At 39.6% G+C, this 18,865-nt stretch overlaps 1 protein-coding gene across 2 annotated transcripts in view; it reads right to left on the bottom strand.

Moving 5' to 3' along the window:
- The window catches only part of DOCK8 (dedicator of cytokinesis 8), a 238,068-nt gene that overhangs the window by 40,891 nt on the left and 178,312 nt on the right, over positions 1-18,865 (bottom strand). For both annotated transcript variants that reach the window (XM_007969410.3, XM_007969411.3), the window contains 7 exons: positions 17,828-17,983; positions 15,883-16,022; positions 8,741-8,910; positions 5,486-5,625; positions 3,099-3,281; positions 2,605-2,734; positions 1,549-1,636 (listed from right to left, as the gene is read on the bottom strand). In XM_007969410.3, coding sequence (XP_007967601.3) covers positions 1,549-1,636; positions 2,605-2,734; positions 3,099-3,281; positions 5,486-5,625; positions 8,741-8,910; positions 15,883-16,022; positions 17,828-17,983 — 1,007 coding nt within the window. The remainder of the gene's footprint in view (positions 1-1,548; positions 1,637-2,604; positions 2,735-3,098; positions 3,282-5,485; positions 5,626-8,740; positions 8,911-15,882; positions 16,023-17,827; positions 17,984-18,865) is intronic.

The following is an 18,865-nucleotide window of genomic DNA, read 5'->3' as shown; positions in this document are numbered from 1 at the left end:
TAACATACACAAAGCAAATAAGCATGATACCAGCAACTGGGTCCAAGTCACAGCTATGATAAAAATATACTTATTTATTGAATGTTTTAAAATAAATGTGACTCGCAAAAGTCCCATAAGTGAACCAGAATGATTCATTCTTGTGGCAACAGCAAAGATACTAACTCACATTTATTTACAAAACAGCACTGCTAATCAAGTCTTCTCCATACCCGCTTTGATGGGTGCTTCATCACCCATGGAGTATCCTACCTTGTCAACTGTGTGTGAGGGGTGATTTTAGCTCTGCAACGTTTTGCTCAGTGAACCCTGGGACTCATTAGGCTACCTGTGGCTAAACGGTATTGGAAACATGTGCTATCTAGTCAAACATATATACTTTTAGCATTCATATGTCTAAATTGTTGCATATATAGCAATGCACATCAATATATCTATTCATCTATAGCATACATTTCAATCCAAACAGGTTTTTTTATTCTTTCATTTCTTTATAACTTTTTTCTGATAACAATATATATTATAATACACATCTACTGTAGGAAACATAGCAGAGTATAAAAGAGAAAACATCAATTACCGATATTCCCAGCACCCAAAGAAAACCACAATTAATATTTTGGTAAATTTGCTTCCAGCCTTTAAAAAATACATTGACTATATGTCATCAGAGATTTGAGGTTTTTTTTTTTTTTTTTTGGGATGGAGTCTTGCTCTGTCACCCAGGCTGGAGTGCAACGGCATGATTTCAGCTCACTGCAACCTCTGCCTCCTGGGTTCAAGTGATTCTTCCTCCTCAGCCTCCTGAGTAGCTGGGATTACAGGCATCTGCCATTATGCCCAGCTAAGTTTTGTATTTTCTGTAGAGACGGGGTTTCACCATGTTGGCCAGGCTGGTCTCGAACTACTGACCTCAAGTGATCCACCCACCTCAGCTTCCCAAAGTGCTGGGATTACAGGTGTGAGCCACTATGCTACTCAAAATCCTATTGTCTGCCCTGCCTTTGTTCATTTAACATTATGTCATAAGCACTTCCTCATGTCATTAAAATGATTTTAAAACATTTTGATGGCAACCCAACTTTTAAACATATTTTCCTATTCTGGAGCATTTAGAATGTTTTCAATTTTAAAAAATAATGTTAAGTAGCCCTGACATAAATATCTTTGAATGTGTATCTTGTACACATTTCCAGAATGGAAATATTGATTTGAAATTATGTGGTCCTAGGCACTGTGTTCTGCTTTCTCTATTTCCCTGCTACCCTCCCCGTAAAATCAGTTGCTTTTATTAAGCCATCTAAGGTTGCTGAAGAAATATGAGTTTTCTTTAAATGCTTATCAATGTGACAAATTTTTAAGAGCTGAAAACCACAACTCCCTATACTTTTGATTTTCCTGGGTCCCTGGATGAATTGTATTTACACAGATAATGATGTTTCATTTTCCCACCTTGGAAGGATGCAGTTGTTTCAGTAATAAAAGCAGCCTGGGAAAAATAGTTTTGGACTTTAGGTAAAAGTAGCACAAAGTTGCTGAGTGACTCACTTATCTAGCTTCTCATTAGCTTGCCGCCAATGTGTCTGCTCTTTCTTCCATCTCAAATTTTCATTTAGGCCTGGAAATCGGTCGTTCCCTAGGAGTTAAGAAATGCATGATAGGAATTTGATTAGCATGAAACCCTTCAAGATAACCAGAAGTTCATAACAAGCTCCACTGAGAGGCCTCAGCACCATTTCTCGGGCTAATTAGAGTCCATGCAGGTTGCTGGTAGGAGACAAAATCACCATGCTTATGTCCAAGTTAGCCTGCTCTTTGACTGATAGACTAGAATATAAGAAGAACCTCTGCCTTTCTGGAGTGTCAGAGAGACATTTCTCATGAGCAGAGGATTCCTGTGAAACTCTGGAGGCTTACTGAATTATTGGGTACAAAAGTATGGGTGTCAAATGAGGGTGCCTGACCACCACTGAAAACTATGAGCTCCCTCCAAGTTCCCTCCAAGTGTCCCTTTGAATACAATAAGCTGTCACTCTGTTTTACTTTGAGCATGGTGAATAAGACTGAGGGTACTTGGGGATTTCATTCTACTCAAGTTCAGCCTTTTTGAGATCATTCCTTCTGTGGTGGAACCCTTGAATGACTGGGACACTGAAGCCATTTCAGGGAATTGGTTCCATTCTAATAGTGCCCTGAATGATTGCAGGAGATGATCTTGGGCCCAGAACTGTTGAGTTTCTTGACCATGCTCTGAATAGACTAGCCAAATGTCACATAGAAAGGCCTCAGCCTTGAGGGAAACACCTTCTACCTCACCCATGACTGACATTCTTAGAGGTGACCTTTTATCATCAACAAGTTTTAATTAAAAGATGTCATTTGGTGCTGTTTCCAGGGTTCCTATGATCGTAGAACAGCACTTTCTCTCAAAGTCACAGGGCTAACACAAATGTCATGCACAGACTCCCAGTATCTGCTGTCTCTGATACTGCTGTAAATATCTCAAGAAAGTAATGGTTTCTAATCATGTTGGGAGGACATTCCTCCCCACAAACAGTGAAAAGACTGCTTGACAGAGAGCAGGGAAGGGGCAGTTCAACACACCTGGAGCCCGGCGGCGCATCATCTCCCCTCTGGCCCCTTCTCCACGGAGCAAAGCCTCTTCTAGTCGGGCCTTGACATCCCTTGACTTCTGCAGGACTTGGGTACTGACTTTGTCAGAATTCTGTTTTCCCTGGACAAGACGGAGGTAGGAAGACATGTCCTTTGGTGAGATCTCCGTTGATGTGGAGAATTACCACAACAGTACACTCCACAGTGATGCCAGCCAGGTTTGACATGTGCTACACTGAGATGCTGTTCTGGGGAATCCTATGGCCAAAACTCTGTTAACAGAAATGGGGTTCTCTCTGCACAAGGCAGAGATCCTTTCCCTGTGAAATGATCATATCTAGACCTACAAATGGGTTATGGATTTGAATATAGCAATGAGAAAAATTAATGATGCCTCCATGGCCCAAACAAAGGGGATGAGTAACAAGACAGAATTGCACTTGAGAGATAAGAGCTGGTGTAAAGTTGTGCCACTCTAGACTTACCTTATACTCAAAACATAAGACACAGATGAAAAGTAGGTCTAAAATCCTGTTGAGCTGCATTGATGGCAGGTCAGCAATCCACTTCCTAATGAGGCTCTGATCAGCATTTTTCATGATCCAGAGGAAGCAGATCATGAGGTTGCGAGTAGTGTCCGCGTTCAGCATGTTGTACTGCTTATACGGCTGGAAGGAGGCAGATTAGGGGGTGGTGGCCAGGGAAGAAGTCAAGCAACAGAAAAATTTGAGGCTTAACAGTCAAGCAACAGAAAAATTCAAGGTGTTCTCTTAGAATACCATGACTGTACTTCATTGCTAGGCTGGAGATCTGTTTCCAGGAGCCCTGCCTTCCCTAGGCAGGGGAAGCGGTGTTCTTTGTGTAGGGCTACTCAGCAAAGGGGCTCACCTGGGGCAATATTTGAGCTAGGCTTTCAGCAGGTATCTGAGTACCTCTGTCTTAGGAGCAGTGTGGTCTGGTGATCTGCCCTGGGCCTTGATCATGCATGCTGCAATCCCAGTGATACAAAGAGGCTTTCATGCTGCTAAGATCTCCAAGTATTTCTCCTTCATGCTGGACAGCAGAGGATTAGACTTATAGGGGAGAAGGAAACTGGCTGGGTGCCATGAATAACCTTGCTGTTGAAGATTTAGCTTGTTTGTTACATAGTGCAAAGTACAACATTAAGGGTCATGAACTGCTCAGCAAATTAATCAAATCCATGTTTGTGGAGTTCTCTGTAATGGAAGTTTAACCATAATTTATGTTTGCCTGGGGCTGGGGTGTGGGGGTTCAGGCTATTTGCTTTAGTATTTTGGCCACAAGTATTCATTTTAAAGTGCTGAGCACACTCTCTGTTACTCATCTCATCAACACAAACAACAGTAATGAGGCTGCACCCTTGGTTCATGCAGCGTAGCTAATATCCAGTGGAATGTACTGGTGAAATTGCAATGAGGAATTCGTGGGTATGGGAGGGAAATGTTAGTTTTGGATGGAAATAATAGAGGTTATAAAGCAACTTTAACTTAGTTATTCTGAGTTTGTTGACAAGAATAAAGGAAATTTTGAGATATAACCTCACAAGGACTATATTCTAACAGGTGAACTTTGGGCTTTTGAGTTTTTCCCTTAGAGGCAAATAACGTAAAAGGCATATACCACCTCAAGCAGCTAACTTTGGTAAGATGGATATTAGAAAGGTGGAGGTCATAAAACACAGTATTTCTCCACTGTGATTTGACATCAGTGATGTCACATCTCAAGTGTCTTTTCTCTGTGTCATCTTCCTGCCTCACTGCCCCCTTAGTCCGCATGGGGATGGGGCTTGCTAAGTGCTGGAAGGAAGAGAAGAAAGTCATCCAGTAAGAAGAGTTAGGTCAGGATGCTGCTTTCTCACAGGACAAGCAAGTTAAATTCTCTGCACATCTATACCCTACATTGAAATGCAAAAGTAAATGACATTGGAGAATGCAGCGCTGTCTTCACAAGGGATAGTCAGAGCTCATCAACGAACAGAGATGAATCCCACCTCAAATGAATCAGAGGATACATTCCCAGAGGAGCCCCTCTTTAAGCCCACAGAGTCCATGCAAAAGGACAGAGCCAAACAACCCGCCATAGGCTCCCTGCGGTCCTAGAAAAGCTGCAATCTTTGGCTTAAGAAACCTTTACGCTAAGCTACCAGCCTCCTTCAGTCTTCTTTTGGAGGCATAACACAGTATGAATTACACACACATAGACTGAACACAGCCTAAGTCTCCACCCTCACAGAGCCTTGGTTTGATCTCCTTTGCAATGATTTCAGATTTCCCAAGTTTTCGTCTTTTCTGGTTTCTTGAACTTGAACTCAGCACCACTGGGACTGCCTGAATTTGATCTGCACATCTCTTGCTGTTGCCAAAATCCTTTCTGACTTGTGTGCACCTCCGCTGCCAACCTCACAATGATTCTTTACAGCAAAATGAGGCAGAAAGCATCAATGCCTGCTCTAAGCTGAGTTCTCCCATTAGAAGATGACAGGAGAGGCTGGGCACAGTTGCTCATGCCTGTAATCCCAGCACTTTGGGAGGCTGAGGTGAGTGTATCATCTGAGGTTGGCAGTTTGAGACCAGCCTGGCCAACCTGGCAAAACCCCGTCTCTACTAAAAAATACAAAAAAATTAGCCAGGTGTGGTGGTACATGCCTGGAATCCCAGCTAATCAGGAGGCTGAGACATGAAGAACCCGGGAGGCAGAGGTTGCAGTGAACTGAGATTGCACCACTGCACTCCAGCCTGTGCTACAGAGTGAGACTCTGTCTCAAAAAAAAAAAAAAAAAAAAAAAAAAAAAACCACAGATGACAGAAGACATGACATGAAAAATCAACCAGACACATGTGCACCAACATACCAAGGAAGATAGCACTATTCCACTTGTTTTCAAATTGAAATTATTCCCTGCTATGGCCAGAGCCACATTCTGGTTAATGGCACCAGCTCCTTCTTGTTCTTCATCCGAGCCACTGGTGCGGTATCTGCGAGTATCTACAACTGCAATGAAAACATCATTTGTGATGTCAAGTCAGACGTGACATTTCCCTATGTCTCCTACCCAATAAGAGATTGATACTTCTTAGTCACTAAAGTCAGCACAGTAATTTTAAACCTGATGTTTAGCATTACATATTTGCTATCATCTATAGGAAAATACAGCAGGCTAAGAAAAGAGACAATGTCTAGCACAAGACTAGGCTAGAAATTAATTTTTCAAATTGTATGAAGAAAAAGTTTTCAAAACATCCATAATAGTTTCCTGTAACATAATTTTTTAAACTTTATTATCTATTCTAATAATTGACATTATTTTAAATAATGACCAAATAGAAGAAACCTATAATTGCAGAATTAAGCAAGTACCTTATATAGAATAATAACCTATTATCACAGGTTCAGCAACAATTTGTTATATTTCAAATGTTTAAAATGAGTATCAATTTATTGTATCTATGTAATATAGACATATCCATATTTATAGATAGGTCTAGATGTAGGTAAGCAAAAAAAAAAAAAAGGATAAACCATTTAAAAGTCTGGTTTTTAAGAATGCTACCAAGCATACAATAAAAACTATTAATATTTCAAGCAGTTCTGGGAAAAGTGTGGTAAAATATTCACAACTGATTGAATCACTGATGTTTTACTAAAAACTCATGTTTTTCTAGACCTGTCGACATTACAGCGATCTGGGCCTTCAACTATTTAGAAAAATTTAAGCGTAAATAACATTTCTTCCACTAAAGTTGTGAAAACAAAACCCAGTTCTTCTTATTTATTTATTTATTTTTAGACAAAGTCTCACACTATCACCCAGGCTGGAATGCGGTGGCGCCATCTCCGCTCACTGCAATCTCCGCCTTCATCCTCCTACCTCAGCCTCCTTAGTAGCTGGGATTACAGGTGTGTCATCACGCCTGGCTAATTTTTGTATTTTTAGTGGACACAGGGTTTCGCCATGTTGGTCAGGCTGGTCTTGAACCCTTGGCCTCAAGTGATTGGTCCACCTTGGCCTCCCAAAGTGCTGGGATTACAGGGGTGAGCTACCACATCTAGCCAAAACCCAATTTTTAGAAATAATTATTAAGGCCATTGGGATTTTAAATAAATGGTTAAATAAACAGCACATGGAAATTATGCAAGACCTGATAACATTATCACAACTAACATAGAGATACATTCTTATTTCCCCTTAATCGCCATAGGGTTATAGTTACAAGAAAAAGCAGGAAGGATACAAACATGTGCTGTGCAAAATGCTTTTACAGAAGTTCTTCAGTTTCATCTTTATCGTAACCCTAAAAGATAGGCCTTGCTATCACATTTTTACAGTTTACAGACGAAAGGAAGGCATGGATAAGTTGAGCCTTTCAACGGTCACTTATATTAATAAATGGGACTGGAATCTGAATTCAGATGCATCTTTTTGAAAGACTATATTCTTATGAGTTTATCAACCTGAAGATTCTATATTTAATAGATGTACTATGTAACCTATAACAGTAAAATACTTTTCACTGTTTTCTTTCATCAGCTCCATCATGACCATAAAGTTCAATGCATATACAAAGAAGTCTTTGAGGTTTAAAAGGCTCAGAGAACAAATGTTGAAAAGTTCTGATTCCGAGTCACTGATATGGAACATTCTAACTGACAAGAAAACTGTGGAGAATGTGTGCTAAAGTGGTTCCTGGCTTTGGGAACAAGCAGGCTCTTGAAATGGAACTTTTTAGAAACTTTCCAGCATGGATTCTCAAAATGGGCTGCAAGTCACATGCCATGCTCTGCATTATGTCTGTAAATGCTAAAAACAACTCTGTTTTCAGTTCCCCGCAATCAGGAGCTACTAGAGGAAGGTGCTGACCTCATGGTGCAGCTTGCTCAGCCCTATGTGCTGAGTTTGTTTCTGTCGTTTCCTTGCACTCTTGCCCCAATAGAACTCCACAAACCCTAACCCCTGTCTCAACCTTTCTCTTCCGAGTTACCCCGTTAGCAGTTTGCTGGAGGATTTTTTTTCAAGAAAGGAGAGAATTACTTCCATGGGAATACTTGCTTTTCATTTTATGATTTGTATGAATTAAAGACTATAGGTGTTTGGTCCCATTTTCATGAACTAAATACTTGTCACCGTAATAATACTATAAATAATTTAGTCACACATGACACTTTCCATATGGAGGTGGGAAAACCTGGATGGGTCCAAGATTTCAAGGATGACTACCTGTAAGGAGGTTGGGCTCAGGGAAGCATTCCCCAGATCCCAGCACCCTTCAGCTGCCAAGAGAGCAGCATGGACATTTCCAAAACTTCTCTTGAGCTGGAGGAAAAGCAGGAACTACTCTGACGGGATAGGAATTGTGTGTGTGTGTGTGTGCGGGTGTGTGTGCGCGCACACATGTACGTTGTGGAGAGGGTAGGCCGAAGGACTGCCTTTCTCAAGTCAACATAAGAAGTTCTTCTATTTGGGAGGATTTTTTTCCTCTGCATTCCTTAATCCACACTGTAATTTGTAAATAGATTCAGGGGTTTCACAAAACCCCTTTAAGACAGCTTATCCTTTCTTCTTGTTGCTATCTAGAGATATTAACCTCAAAATTAGCCACTTAGTGCCGAGGGCAATATTTCTCTGCTATGATAGAATTTTCTAATATTGACATATGCCATGATATTTTTTTGCATGGAACAATTATTTGGGTTTATTTGAGACTGCTTTTTTGCTTACATATTCATAAAAGAAAAGGGAAGGAACACCTTTATTTCAAGTCGTTAGAGCATGATCTCCAAAGGGAGTAATTCTGTTACTATTTCATCCTTTGTGGTGTATGGTTTATAAAGTTCATCCCATACCAGCAGATCAATGAATGAATAAACGAATTCATGAAAAAATAAGTAAACAATTTCTAAACAAAAAACACATTTGGGGCTATGTGCCTTTTTTTTTTTTTTTTTTTAACTGATTGGGGCCTGTGTTAAAGGGGTTTGGAGACCATTGTTGTGAAGAATTGCTCATATGAACATATCAGCACTGTAACAAATGACAGAGACCTCATTTGGATGGGGCATTTGGCAGGGGTCCCCATCAATCCAAGAAAGAAAACAGAAGGGCAATTACCTGTAAAGTCACAGAGCTGTGGCAAAGCATCCAAAATGATGCCAACTAAAGGCAGGTAAAGGGCAGCGATTTTGACCTTCACCTCTGGTTTGACACAGCGTGGGTCCAGGTCATGAGAACTTAGCAGGCTGTGGATGGCACTGACAGCTTTCCTTTGTACTTTGCTGATTCTGTTGGCACAACACAGGAATCAAAAGGTTATGGTGAAGGGAAATTGACTAAAGAGCTCTTAAACAGTCAAGAGCGATCAAAATGCTCCTAAGCAATGAGGTGACTGTGAAAACCAAGCAATACAGGATAGAATTATATAGAATCCAGAAATAGACTGCCTGTGTTCTAATCCTGGGCCTGCTCTTTAGTATGATGTTTTCAAGTTCATCATATTGTAGCATCACTATTTCATTCCTTTTTATTGCTAAATAATATTCCATTAGTGAATTTTATTTATCCATTCATCAATTGATAAACATTTGGATTGTTTCTGCTTTTGAGCTATTATGAGTTATGAATATTTGTGTACAAGTTTTAAGTTTTACTTTTCTTGGGTACATACCTCAGAGTACATTTGCTGGCTTGTATGGTAACTCTCTGTTTAACAGTTTTTTTGAGACAGAGTTGCTCAGGCTGGAGTGCAATGGCATGATCTTGGCTCACTGCAACCTCCACCTCTTGGGTTCAAGCAATTCTTCTGACTCAGCCTCCCGAGTAGCTGGGACTACAGGCACCAGCCACCACATATGGCTAATTTTTGTATTTTTAGTAGAGACAGGGTTTCACCATGTTGGCCAGGCTGGTCTTGAACTCCTTGGCTCAAATGATCTGCCCGCCTCAGCCTCCCAAAGTGCTGAGGTTATAGGCGTGAGCCACCATGCCCAGCCTCTGTTTAACTTTTAGAGGAATCAGCAAGTTGTTTGCAACGGTGGCTGCACAATTTTATATTCCCACCAGCAGTGTCTGAAGACTCCATTTTATTCTTGCCAACACTTTATTACCTGTCTTTTTTATTATACTCATCTTTGTGAACTATCAAGCGGTATTTAATTGTGATTTTAATATGCATTTCCCTGATGGCTAATGATGCTGAACACCTTTTCCTGGTCTTATGGCCATATCTTCTTTGGAGAAATGTCCATTCTGATCTTTTGCGTTTAAAAAAAAACTGAGTTATTTGTCTTTTTACTACTGAGTTGTAAGATTTTAAAATATATATTCCAGATACAAGTCCCCTATTAGGTTTTTGATTTGCAAATATTTTCTCCCATTTTGTGGGTTGTCTTTTCATTTTTTTGATGGTGTCCTATAAATCACAAAAGTTTTAATTTTACTGAAGTCCAGTTATCTTTTTTTTTCTTGTTACTCATACTTTTGAGTGTGTCATATCTAAGAAACCATTGCCTTTTCTAAGTCTATGATGATTACCTCTATAATTTTATGTAACAATTTTATAGTTTTAGCTCTTACATTTAGGTCTTTGATCTGTTTGAGTTAATTTTTATATATGATGTAATATAGGGTCCAACTTCATTCTTTTGAATGTGGATACCTGGTTGTCCCAACACCATTTACTGAAAACTCTATTTTCCCCCCATTGAGTTATTTTGGCACTCTTGTCAAAAATCAATTGACTATAAATACGAAGATTTATTTTTGGACTCTTAACTCAATTTCATTGATCTATAAGTCTATCATATGTCAGAACCCCATAGTCTTGACTACTTTTGCTGTATACTAAGTTTTGAAATTGAGAAGTGTGAGTCCTCCAGTTTTTTCTTATTTTTTAAGGTTGTTTTGGTTATACTGGGTCCCTTGAATTTCCACATGAATTTTAGGATCAGTTTGTTAATTTCTGCCAAAAAAAACCAAAAACCAAAACACAAGCTAGAATTCTGAGAAGAACTGCATTTAATCTATGGATCAATTTGGGGAGTATTGCTATTTTAATAATATTAAGTCTTCTGATTCATGAACATATGATATCCCTCCATTTATTTACATCTTTATTTCTTTCAACAGTGTTTTGTCATTTTTAGCGTATAACTCTCATATTTCTTTTGTTGCATTTATTCCTAAATATTTTTTCTTTGTGATGCTATTTTATATGAAATTGTTTTCTTCATTTCATTTTCAGATTGCTCATCATAAGTGTGTAGAAACACAATTGATTCTTGTACCATGCAACCCTGCTGAACTCATTTATTAGTTCTAATAGAGTTTTTTGTGGATTCCTTGAGGTTTTCTATAAACAAGATTATGCCTTCTATGAATAGAGATAGTTTTACTTCCTTTCCAATTTAAATGTTATCTTTTCTTTTCTTTTTTTTTTTTTTTTTTGTTTTTTTTTGAGACAGTCTTACTCTGTGGCCCAGGCTGGAGTGCAGTGGTCCGATCTTGGCTCACTACAACCTCCGCTTTCTGGGATCAAGAAATTCTCCAGCCTCAGCCTCCCAAGTAGCTGGGACTACAAGCACAAGCCACCAATGCCCAGCTAGTTTTTATATTTTTTGTAGAGGTGGGGTTTCACCATGTTGCTCAGACTGTGCTCAATCTCCTGGGCTCAAAGCAATCTGTCCACTTTGGCCTCCCAAAGTGCTGGGATTACAGGCATGAGCCACCACACCTGGAGTAGATGTCTTTTGTTTTATTTTTTGCCTACTTGCCCTAGATAGAACTCCTAGTATATGTTGAATAGAAGTGGCATGGGTAGACATTTTTGTCTTGTTCCTAATCTTAGGGAGAAAACCCTCAGTTTTTCACTAATAAGTATCACATTAACTGTGGATTTTTCATAAAGGCCCTTAAGTCAAGTTGAGGAAGTTGTCTTATTTCCTAAAAGGAATGTTGAGTTTTTTTTTTTTTTTTTTTTTAATCAGGAAGGGTTATTAGATTTTATCAAATGCTTTTCTTTGCATCTACTGAGATGATTGTATGGGACTTGTCCTTTACTTTATTAATACGGTACATCAATTGATTTTCAGATATGAAGCCTATCTTGCATTCCTGAGAATCCTACTTCCTACGAAATCCTACTTCGCCATGGTGTATAATCCTTTTTATATGTTGTTGGATTCAGTTTGCTAGTTTTTGGTGAGGGTCTTACACCTATATTCATCAGATACTGGTCTGTAGTTTTCTCACGATGTCTTTGTCTGGTTTAGTATAGGGTAATGCTAGCTTCATAGAACAAGTTGGGAAGTATCCCACCTCTTCCATTCCTTGGAATAGAAGACTAGAAGTTGGTAAAAAATTAGAATTAATTCTTCTAAAAATATTTGATAGAATTCATCAGTAAAGCCCCCCAGGTTTGGGCTTTTATTGTGGGAAGTATTTAATTTTTAAAATTTTAATTATCATTATTATTATTATTTGTGATAGTTTTGCCCTTGTTGCCCAGGCTGGAGTGCATTGGCATGATCTCGGCTCACTGCAATCTCTGCCTTCCAGTCTCAAATGATTCTCCTGCCTCCGCTTCCCGAGTAGCTGAGATTATGGGTGTCCGCCACCAGACCCAGCTAATTTTTGTATTTTTAGTACAGACAGGGTTTCATCATGTTGGCCAGGCTGGTCTTGAACTCTTGACCTCAGGTGATCCACTTGCCTTGGGCTCCCAAAGGGCTGGGATTACGGGTGTGAGCCACCGCGCCCAGCCTAAATTTTTAATCTGTGTGGGTACATAGGAGGTGTATGTGGGAAGTTTGATTACTAACTCAATCTCTTTACTTGCTGTAGGTCCATTTGGATTTTCTATCTCTTCTTGGAGTCAATTTTAGTACTCTGCACCTTTTAAGGAATTTGTTCATTTAATCTAGGTTATCAATTTGATGGCTTTCAATTGTTCACAGTATTCTTTTATAATCCTTTTTATTTCTGTAAGGTCTGTTGTGATATCCCCCCTTTCAATTATGATTTTAGTAATTGAGTCTTCTTCCTTTTTTCTTGGTCAGTTCAGCTAAAGATTGGTGAATTTTGTTGTTCTTTTGAAATAACAAGCTTTTCACCTTGTGGATTTCCGTGATTGTTTTTCTATTCTTCATTTCATTTATTTTGGCTGTCCCCTTTGTTATTCCCTGCCATCTGCCTGCTTTGAATTGTTTGCTCTTCTTTTCCTAGCTCAGAGTATATTCTTTTGACATTTTGTTAAGACCATGTACACATATTTATTAGACTATTCAAGAACAGTATATTAAAATTAAAAAATAGGCTGTATTTATACCCCCAAAGGAATGAGTTCTAATGTCCACCCAAAACCATGCATAGTTGTGTTCACAGCAGCTGTTTTCATAATAGCCACAAATGGAATGCAGCCCAAATGTCAATTTACAGTAGAGAAATTATAGTAGACAAAGGAATATGACATACAGTTGAAAAAAAATGAATCCTAACACATGTGACCACCCTGAAGGATCTCACAATCGCAACATTCAGCAAAAGACTATGAAATTCAGTAACAGGCAATATTAATTTCTGGTGATAAGAGTCAGAATAGTGGTTACTTGAGGGGGGCCTGTAACTGAGAGAGGATAACGGAATATTATATTTTTGATCTGACTGGTGGTTATTCAAACATATTCACAGGATATAGTAATTGCACTTTATACTCAAGATTTGGGTCCTTTATATAAATTATACTATAATAAAAAGTAAATAAAATATATAGTGGAGTATCTGGAACCTAGTCATAGATATTCAATTTTAAAAATCTACATTTTTTTTCCTTTCAAACAAAACAAGGCTATATCAGAATTCAACGTTATATAGAAAATATTAACCAAAATTTTAAATGACTCAGATTCTTGCACTGTGGCTAAAGTAAGAATTGTAAATTGCATTTCCAAAGCTGCTCTCGTTCTAAGTCTGTGGTCCCGACAATGGGTTGTATTTTGAATTAGGCATTGCAATTTGCTAGCTTATTACAAAGATGATAGACAATTTCTAAATGTTTGAAAAATACTGTGGATTTCACGATGCATGGACATTTGTGGATATACCCAGGTGTCAGAGATCTAAGGGAAACCCAGTGGAAACTGGAGTTGTGGCTCCTTAGGAGTTCAGGTACTGAGGTGTGTCCCTCTGGCCCTTGCCCCGTGGATGTACATGTGTTGGCAAATCTGCTAACTGTCTTGGAAGCAAAAAAGAAAAAAAAAAAAGGGGGCTGATCAATAGAAAGTATTGTTGAAGCATGACATCGTTCTGAGGTTTTAGCTCACATGATGAAATTGTGACAGTATGTCTAATGACTTTCCAGGAGAGTAACTGACATCCCAGCAATCAGGGATTATTGTGTTGCCAAAGGAATTACACTGTAACTCACTTGGGGGAGAAAAGGTACTAAGAGTGTGTGTGAGAGTGTGTGTGTGTGTGTGTGTGTATGTGTGTATGTGTGTTTGAAGAATATATCCACCTGATTAAACATAATTACAGGATTATCTCTGAAAATACTCTACCCTGTTGCTAGTAATATAACAGCAACAATTTTACAAGGAATCCAGAATAGATGTCAGGGCTGTTTCCAGCTAGAATGAAAATAGAAAATAGAAACTACGCTATAGTAAATACTAAAGATTGTTTCTAGAAATCACTTAAACTACTGTTATTAAAGGACAACTAAGAAAATGTACGTACATGTTTGTGCGTGAAGGCAATTTTCTTTGTGTTCAAACTTTCTTCTTAGTATCTTACTTATTAGCATATGTGTTCGGTGCACTTTTTGTTGCTGTGGAAATTTATGTTAGCTGTAAGGTAGAACATTCTACTGAGATAATTGGGGGAAATTTAGTTGGAGTTGAGAAGATAAAATTGAAGCCATGGAAAGTGAAGTTCTCAAAGGATATACTCAGGACCAGGTTATCCGGAAGGAGGCAGAATTGAGAGCTAAGAGCATGAGATTCCCCCACACTATCCTGCCAGGAGACAGACATATAGTCACTTAAGCAGTGTCAGCATGGGTACATCGCTTGGGATGCATGTGACTGTCGCAGTTGCACAAACTCGATGTGCTCCTGTATTTGTTTCATGCAGGAACCTCCTGCTTCCTTCACTAAATTGTAAGCACTTTGAGAGAACTTGAGAAATTCCATTTAGACAAAAATCCATCCATAACATACAGCAATGCTACCATTAATTAGTAAACATTATTCTGGAAACTTCTTTAGCATAGGAGACATGGAAACAGGTTCTCTGGGCAGGGAGATGGTTTGGTATAGGAGAGTGGGTCCTGGGAAGGGACTGGGAAGACCATGGCTTTAGATTTGGTTCTCTGTTATGGAATAGTGGGCAAGTTCCTACAATTCCGTATGCCTAATCTAAATACCAGAAGTGTTGAACCTCAATCACTTTCCAATCCTAATTATCTTTGAATCTGAGTCCCTGGATGGTGAGCTCTAGAGGGACAGGGAATTTTGTCTGTTTTGTGCACTGATATATCTCTGATGGAATCTAACACCTAACTGTGTCTGTCCCATGGAAGGCATTCAATAATTGTTGAATGGAATGAATAATATTTTAGAAGGCCTTACCTTTTTCAGTCTAATCAGGTAGTCTGTGGGTTTCTGATTCTATGAGCTCATGGAGCACAGGGAGAGAAGGAAAGAAGGGGGTGGTCCACCTCTCTCTCTGTTGACTTCTAGGCTAGATATTGCCACATGTCCCTGAGTAATCACATAGATAAGAGGTAAAAGGATTCAGAAGCCCTGGATGTCTGGCGTCTCTTGTCCTGAGAAGCACTGTTTGCAAGAAACCTAATCTGGGCACAGGGCAGCTGCCTTCTCAGCAGCTATTATTTCCTTAATCAGCATTGAACCAAGTGACATCTTGTGGTTGCCTCTGTATGCTATCCCCTTTGTTAAAAATGGCTTTGTTCCTAGGGAGTTCACTAATCAAAGCATCGTTGGGAAATCTGCTTTAGTAGAACTGGTAAATTCCATTCAAATAGGTGACCAAGAGAAGTCGTTTTGTAGTTCTTGCCCATCCCTTATGCCTTTCTACATGCCTATGGGTACCACTTTCTCAAGACAGATGTTTCTACTCCTCAGAACTGGTTGACAGTAGAGTTTTTTTTACCAAGTGTGAGAAGCTGGACTGCAAATTTTATTAAGGAACATCTTTTTTTTTGGTTTCATCTTTCATTTTAAATGCCAGAAACATACCCTTCCACTTCGGCATCCAGGGCAGCAGCCAGTTCTGTGAAGAGGAGCCCGGTGAGGAAGTGCTGCTGGCGGTACTCAGAAGTCAGATCGAACATGCTGGCGATCTTCTGGTCCTGGAAACTGGAGCAGGAGCTTGAGTTCTACAGAAAATGCAAGGAGCCATTTTATGAGTTATAGGAACTGGAATGAAAATAGCGATGGCTAGTGTTTACTGAGCCCTTGCCCCAGCCAGGCTTTGTGAGCCCTCCCCAGTGAGGTAGGTACTGCTGGGGCCAGATAAGGCAGATAAGGAAACTGAGGCACAGAGTGGTTACTGCGCTTTCCCATCCCCACAGAGAGAAGATTGCCCAGTGGGAAAGATGAAAATAAAGCACCCAAGGTCTGTTGAAAAATGAATGACACTCCCTTCCCCACCTGAAATCAAAAGCTGAAGATACAAAATCTAGGATAAAATTTGGACAGAGAAAGAAGAATCTTACCCGGTCCTGTGACTGGCAGCAGGCAATTCCTCTGTAACCAAATGCCTTTTGCCTAAGGCCCTGCTTACTCAGGTACCTTTTTTCATTTTTTGAAAGACAGAGTCTCACTCTGTCACCCAGGCTGGAGTGCAGTGGCATGGTCTCAGCTCACTGCAACCTCCGTCTCCCGGGTTCAAGCAATTCTCATGCCTCAGCGTCCCAAGTAGCTGGGACTACAGTCACACCAGCATGCCTGATGCATTTTTATATTTTTAGTAGAGATGAGTTTTCACTGTGATGGTCAGGCTGATAACTCCTGGCCTCAAGTGATCCGCTCCCTTTGGCCTCCGAAGGTGCTGGGATTACAAGTATGAGCCACTGTGCCTGGCCTCAGCTACGCTTGTGAATTTGGCTTAAGCACATTGTCAGACTTTTGCTGACCTGGAACTACAAGTGATGTCAGGGAAGGAAGTATTAGATTTACCGGTCCTCAGTAATTTCTGTCCTGTATTTGTATCCCGGGAGCACACTTTATATTTCATTAAGAGCATCTAAAGTGTCTTTAGAAATCCTGCATGGTTTTGTGAGCCTGGCCCTGGGTTTGGCCACTCCCTGGGGCAGTCAGAAGGGGAAGGTAGGAAGGAACCTAGGGCAAGCTTAGTCCAGGGAAGTTTTAGGACTTAAGCTGCTGGGCAGGAAGCAGCAAAAAGTTTACACAGTTTGAATCGCTGCTTGTGAGTAGGATCTTTCCCTGTTCACAGTAAGACGGTCATGTAGCTAAGATCTGGATCATGTCATATGGCATATATGGCTAAGTTTTTTGTCAGTTAGTAAGACAAGCCTTCACTTTCGTACTAGTATCAAGGAATATGCAACAGAAATATAATCTAACTATGAGAAATTTTGCCTGATGCTCTGAGCTACTGATGTGACTATCAAACAGCGTGTTCTTAAAGTTATTCCAGAGGACATGAGCCCTTCAAAAAATGTACGAGGTGGGGTGGGGTTTCCATGTCAAATCATTTTGGGAATCACTGCTTACCATGCACACCTCCTCCCATTTCCTCTTCTGTTTCTTGTGCATTTACAATTGACATGAACGAGTTAAAGCCTCTTAGAGGGCCTACTGCTAAGAACATATGGTTTCCAAAACTTATTTACTTTGGAATCCTCTATTTGCTTAATATAATAATTGGCTAATGTCAGACAAAGGAAGATTTGAGACTTTTCTATGAGTTTCTAGATTTCATAGAGCTTACTGGATTCTTTGCTTTACTTAACCTGATCAGGGACCCTTGAGCCTGGGGAGAAACCAATTACTTAGATTGTAAACTCTTAGCTAGTGGTGTAACTTCAGGGTAGCATACTTGATCTGGTTTGAATAGTTTGATTTTTCATCGAATTAATATAGGCAATATATGATTAAACTGAGCTAGTTAAATGAAATAGCTTGAATAATTCTTTTAGTTAAATAATTCTTTTATTACCTGGGAAGATATGGAAGGACAAGGAGATGTTGGAGCAGTATCAGCATTCATAAAAAAAAGGTTCAGATTGAGGTAATGTTCATGGCTACAGAGGATTCTCAGGAACTCCAGCCTCATGGAAATGAGCGTTGGAAGGTTATTGAGCTTGGCTGACAGCTGGGAAGAAAAACGAAAAGAGGAATGAAACATTTATTATAAGGTAAGTGAAGTTGGGGTTGGCAGACACAAAAATATCCTTTCTCTCCAGATTAAGGCAATCAATTTAATAAAAACTAATGGAATAGTGCAACAGATGGTAAATTCTGCATTACAGGGAAGTCTAATACATTTTCATTCGTTACTGTTCCCCTTAGTGATTCTAGCCTAATAGCTGTCCAAAATGAGGATTCTTATCCCAATCTCCACTTTGTCAAATCTTTAATACCATGGGAAGCCTGTGCTGAAAATCTTGAGGTACATCTTCAGTGTAACATAATTAATTTTACAAAAACTCTTCTGTGTTCGAGAAACTAAATGAAAGGAGTTGACCTCACATGAGCCCATATGAAACTAATAGAATATGACTAGATGACTTTCATGCTACAAGTGTTCTTTCGTAGTTTCTAATTAAAGGCCCCATTGGAAAGTTCCCTAGAGAAACGCATCAAACTGTTTAGGAAAGTACATAGTACCTGCAAAAAAACTCAAGGAGCTTGTCCCAGAGTGAGAGAGGATGAAATGGAGAAGAAAGAGAAAAAGCTAGAAGAGTTTTTAGGAAAAATCTTCCTTTAAAAAATAAACCATGAAGCAAGCAATGAAAAGCAGACAAAGGTGACAGTCTGGAAGAGACCCCCTGGCTTCCCCCAAGCAAGATGAACAACTGAAAGACCCAGACTCAGAGACAGCTCCTCTAAAGGCAAAGTAGGGGAAGGAAGGGGTGCTGATGCACCTTGAGCCCTTCAATATTTCATCATTATCACCCCGACCCCAGCACAGAAATATGAAGGATCATCCTTGTGATGGACATGCCTCCTCTTCACTCACCTCAAGAGCAGTTTT

This window comes from Chlorocebus sabaeus, chromosome 12, assembly GCF_047675955.1.
Source record: "Chlorocebus sabaeus isolate Y175 chromosome 12, mChlSab1.0.hap1, whole genome shotgun sequence".
Classification (NCBI taxonomy): Eukaryota; Metazoa; Chordata; class Mammalia; order Primates; family Cercopithecidae; genus Chlorocebus; species Chlorocebus sabaeus.
Note: the sequence above shows the minus strand (reverse complement) of the source record. Positions and strands in the feature narration are given on the sequence as shown.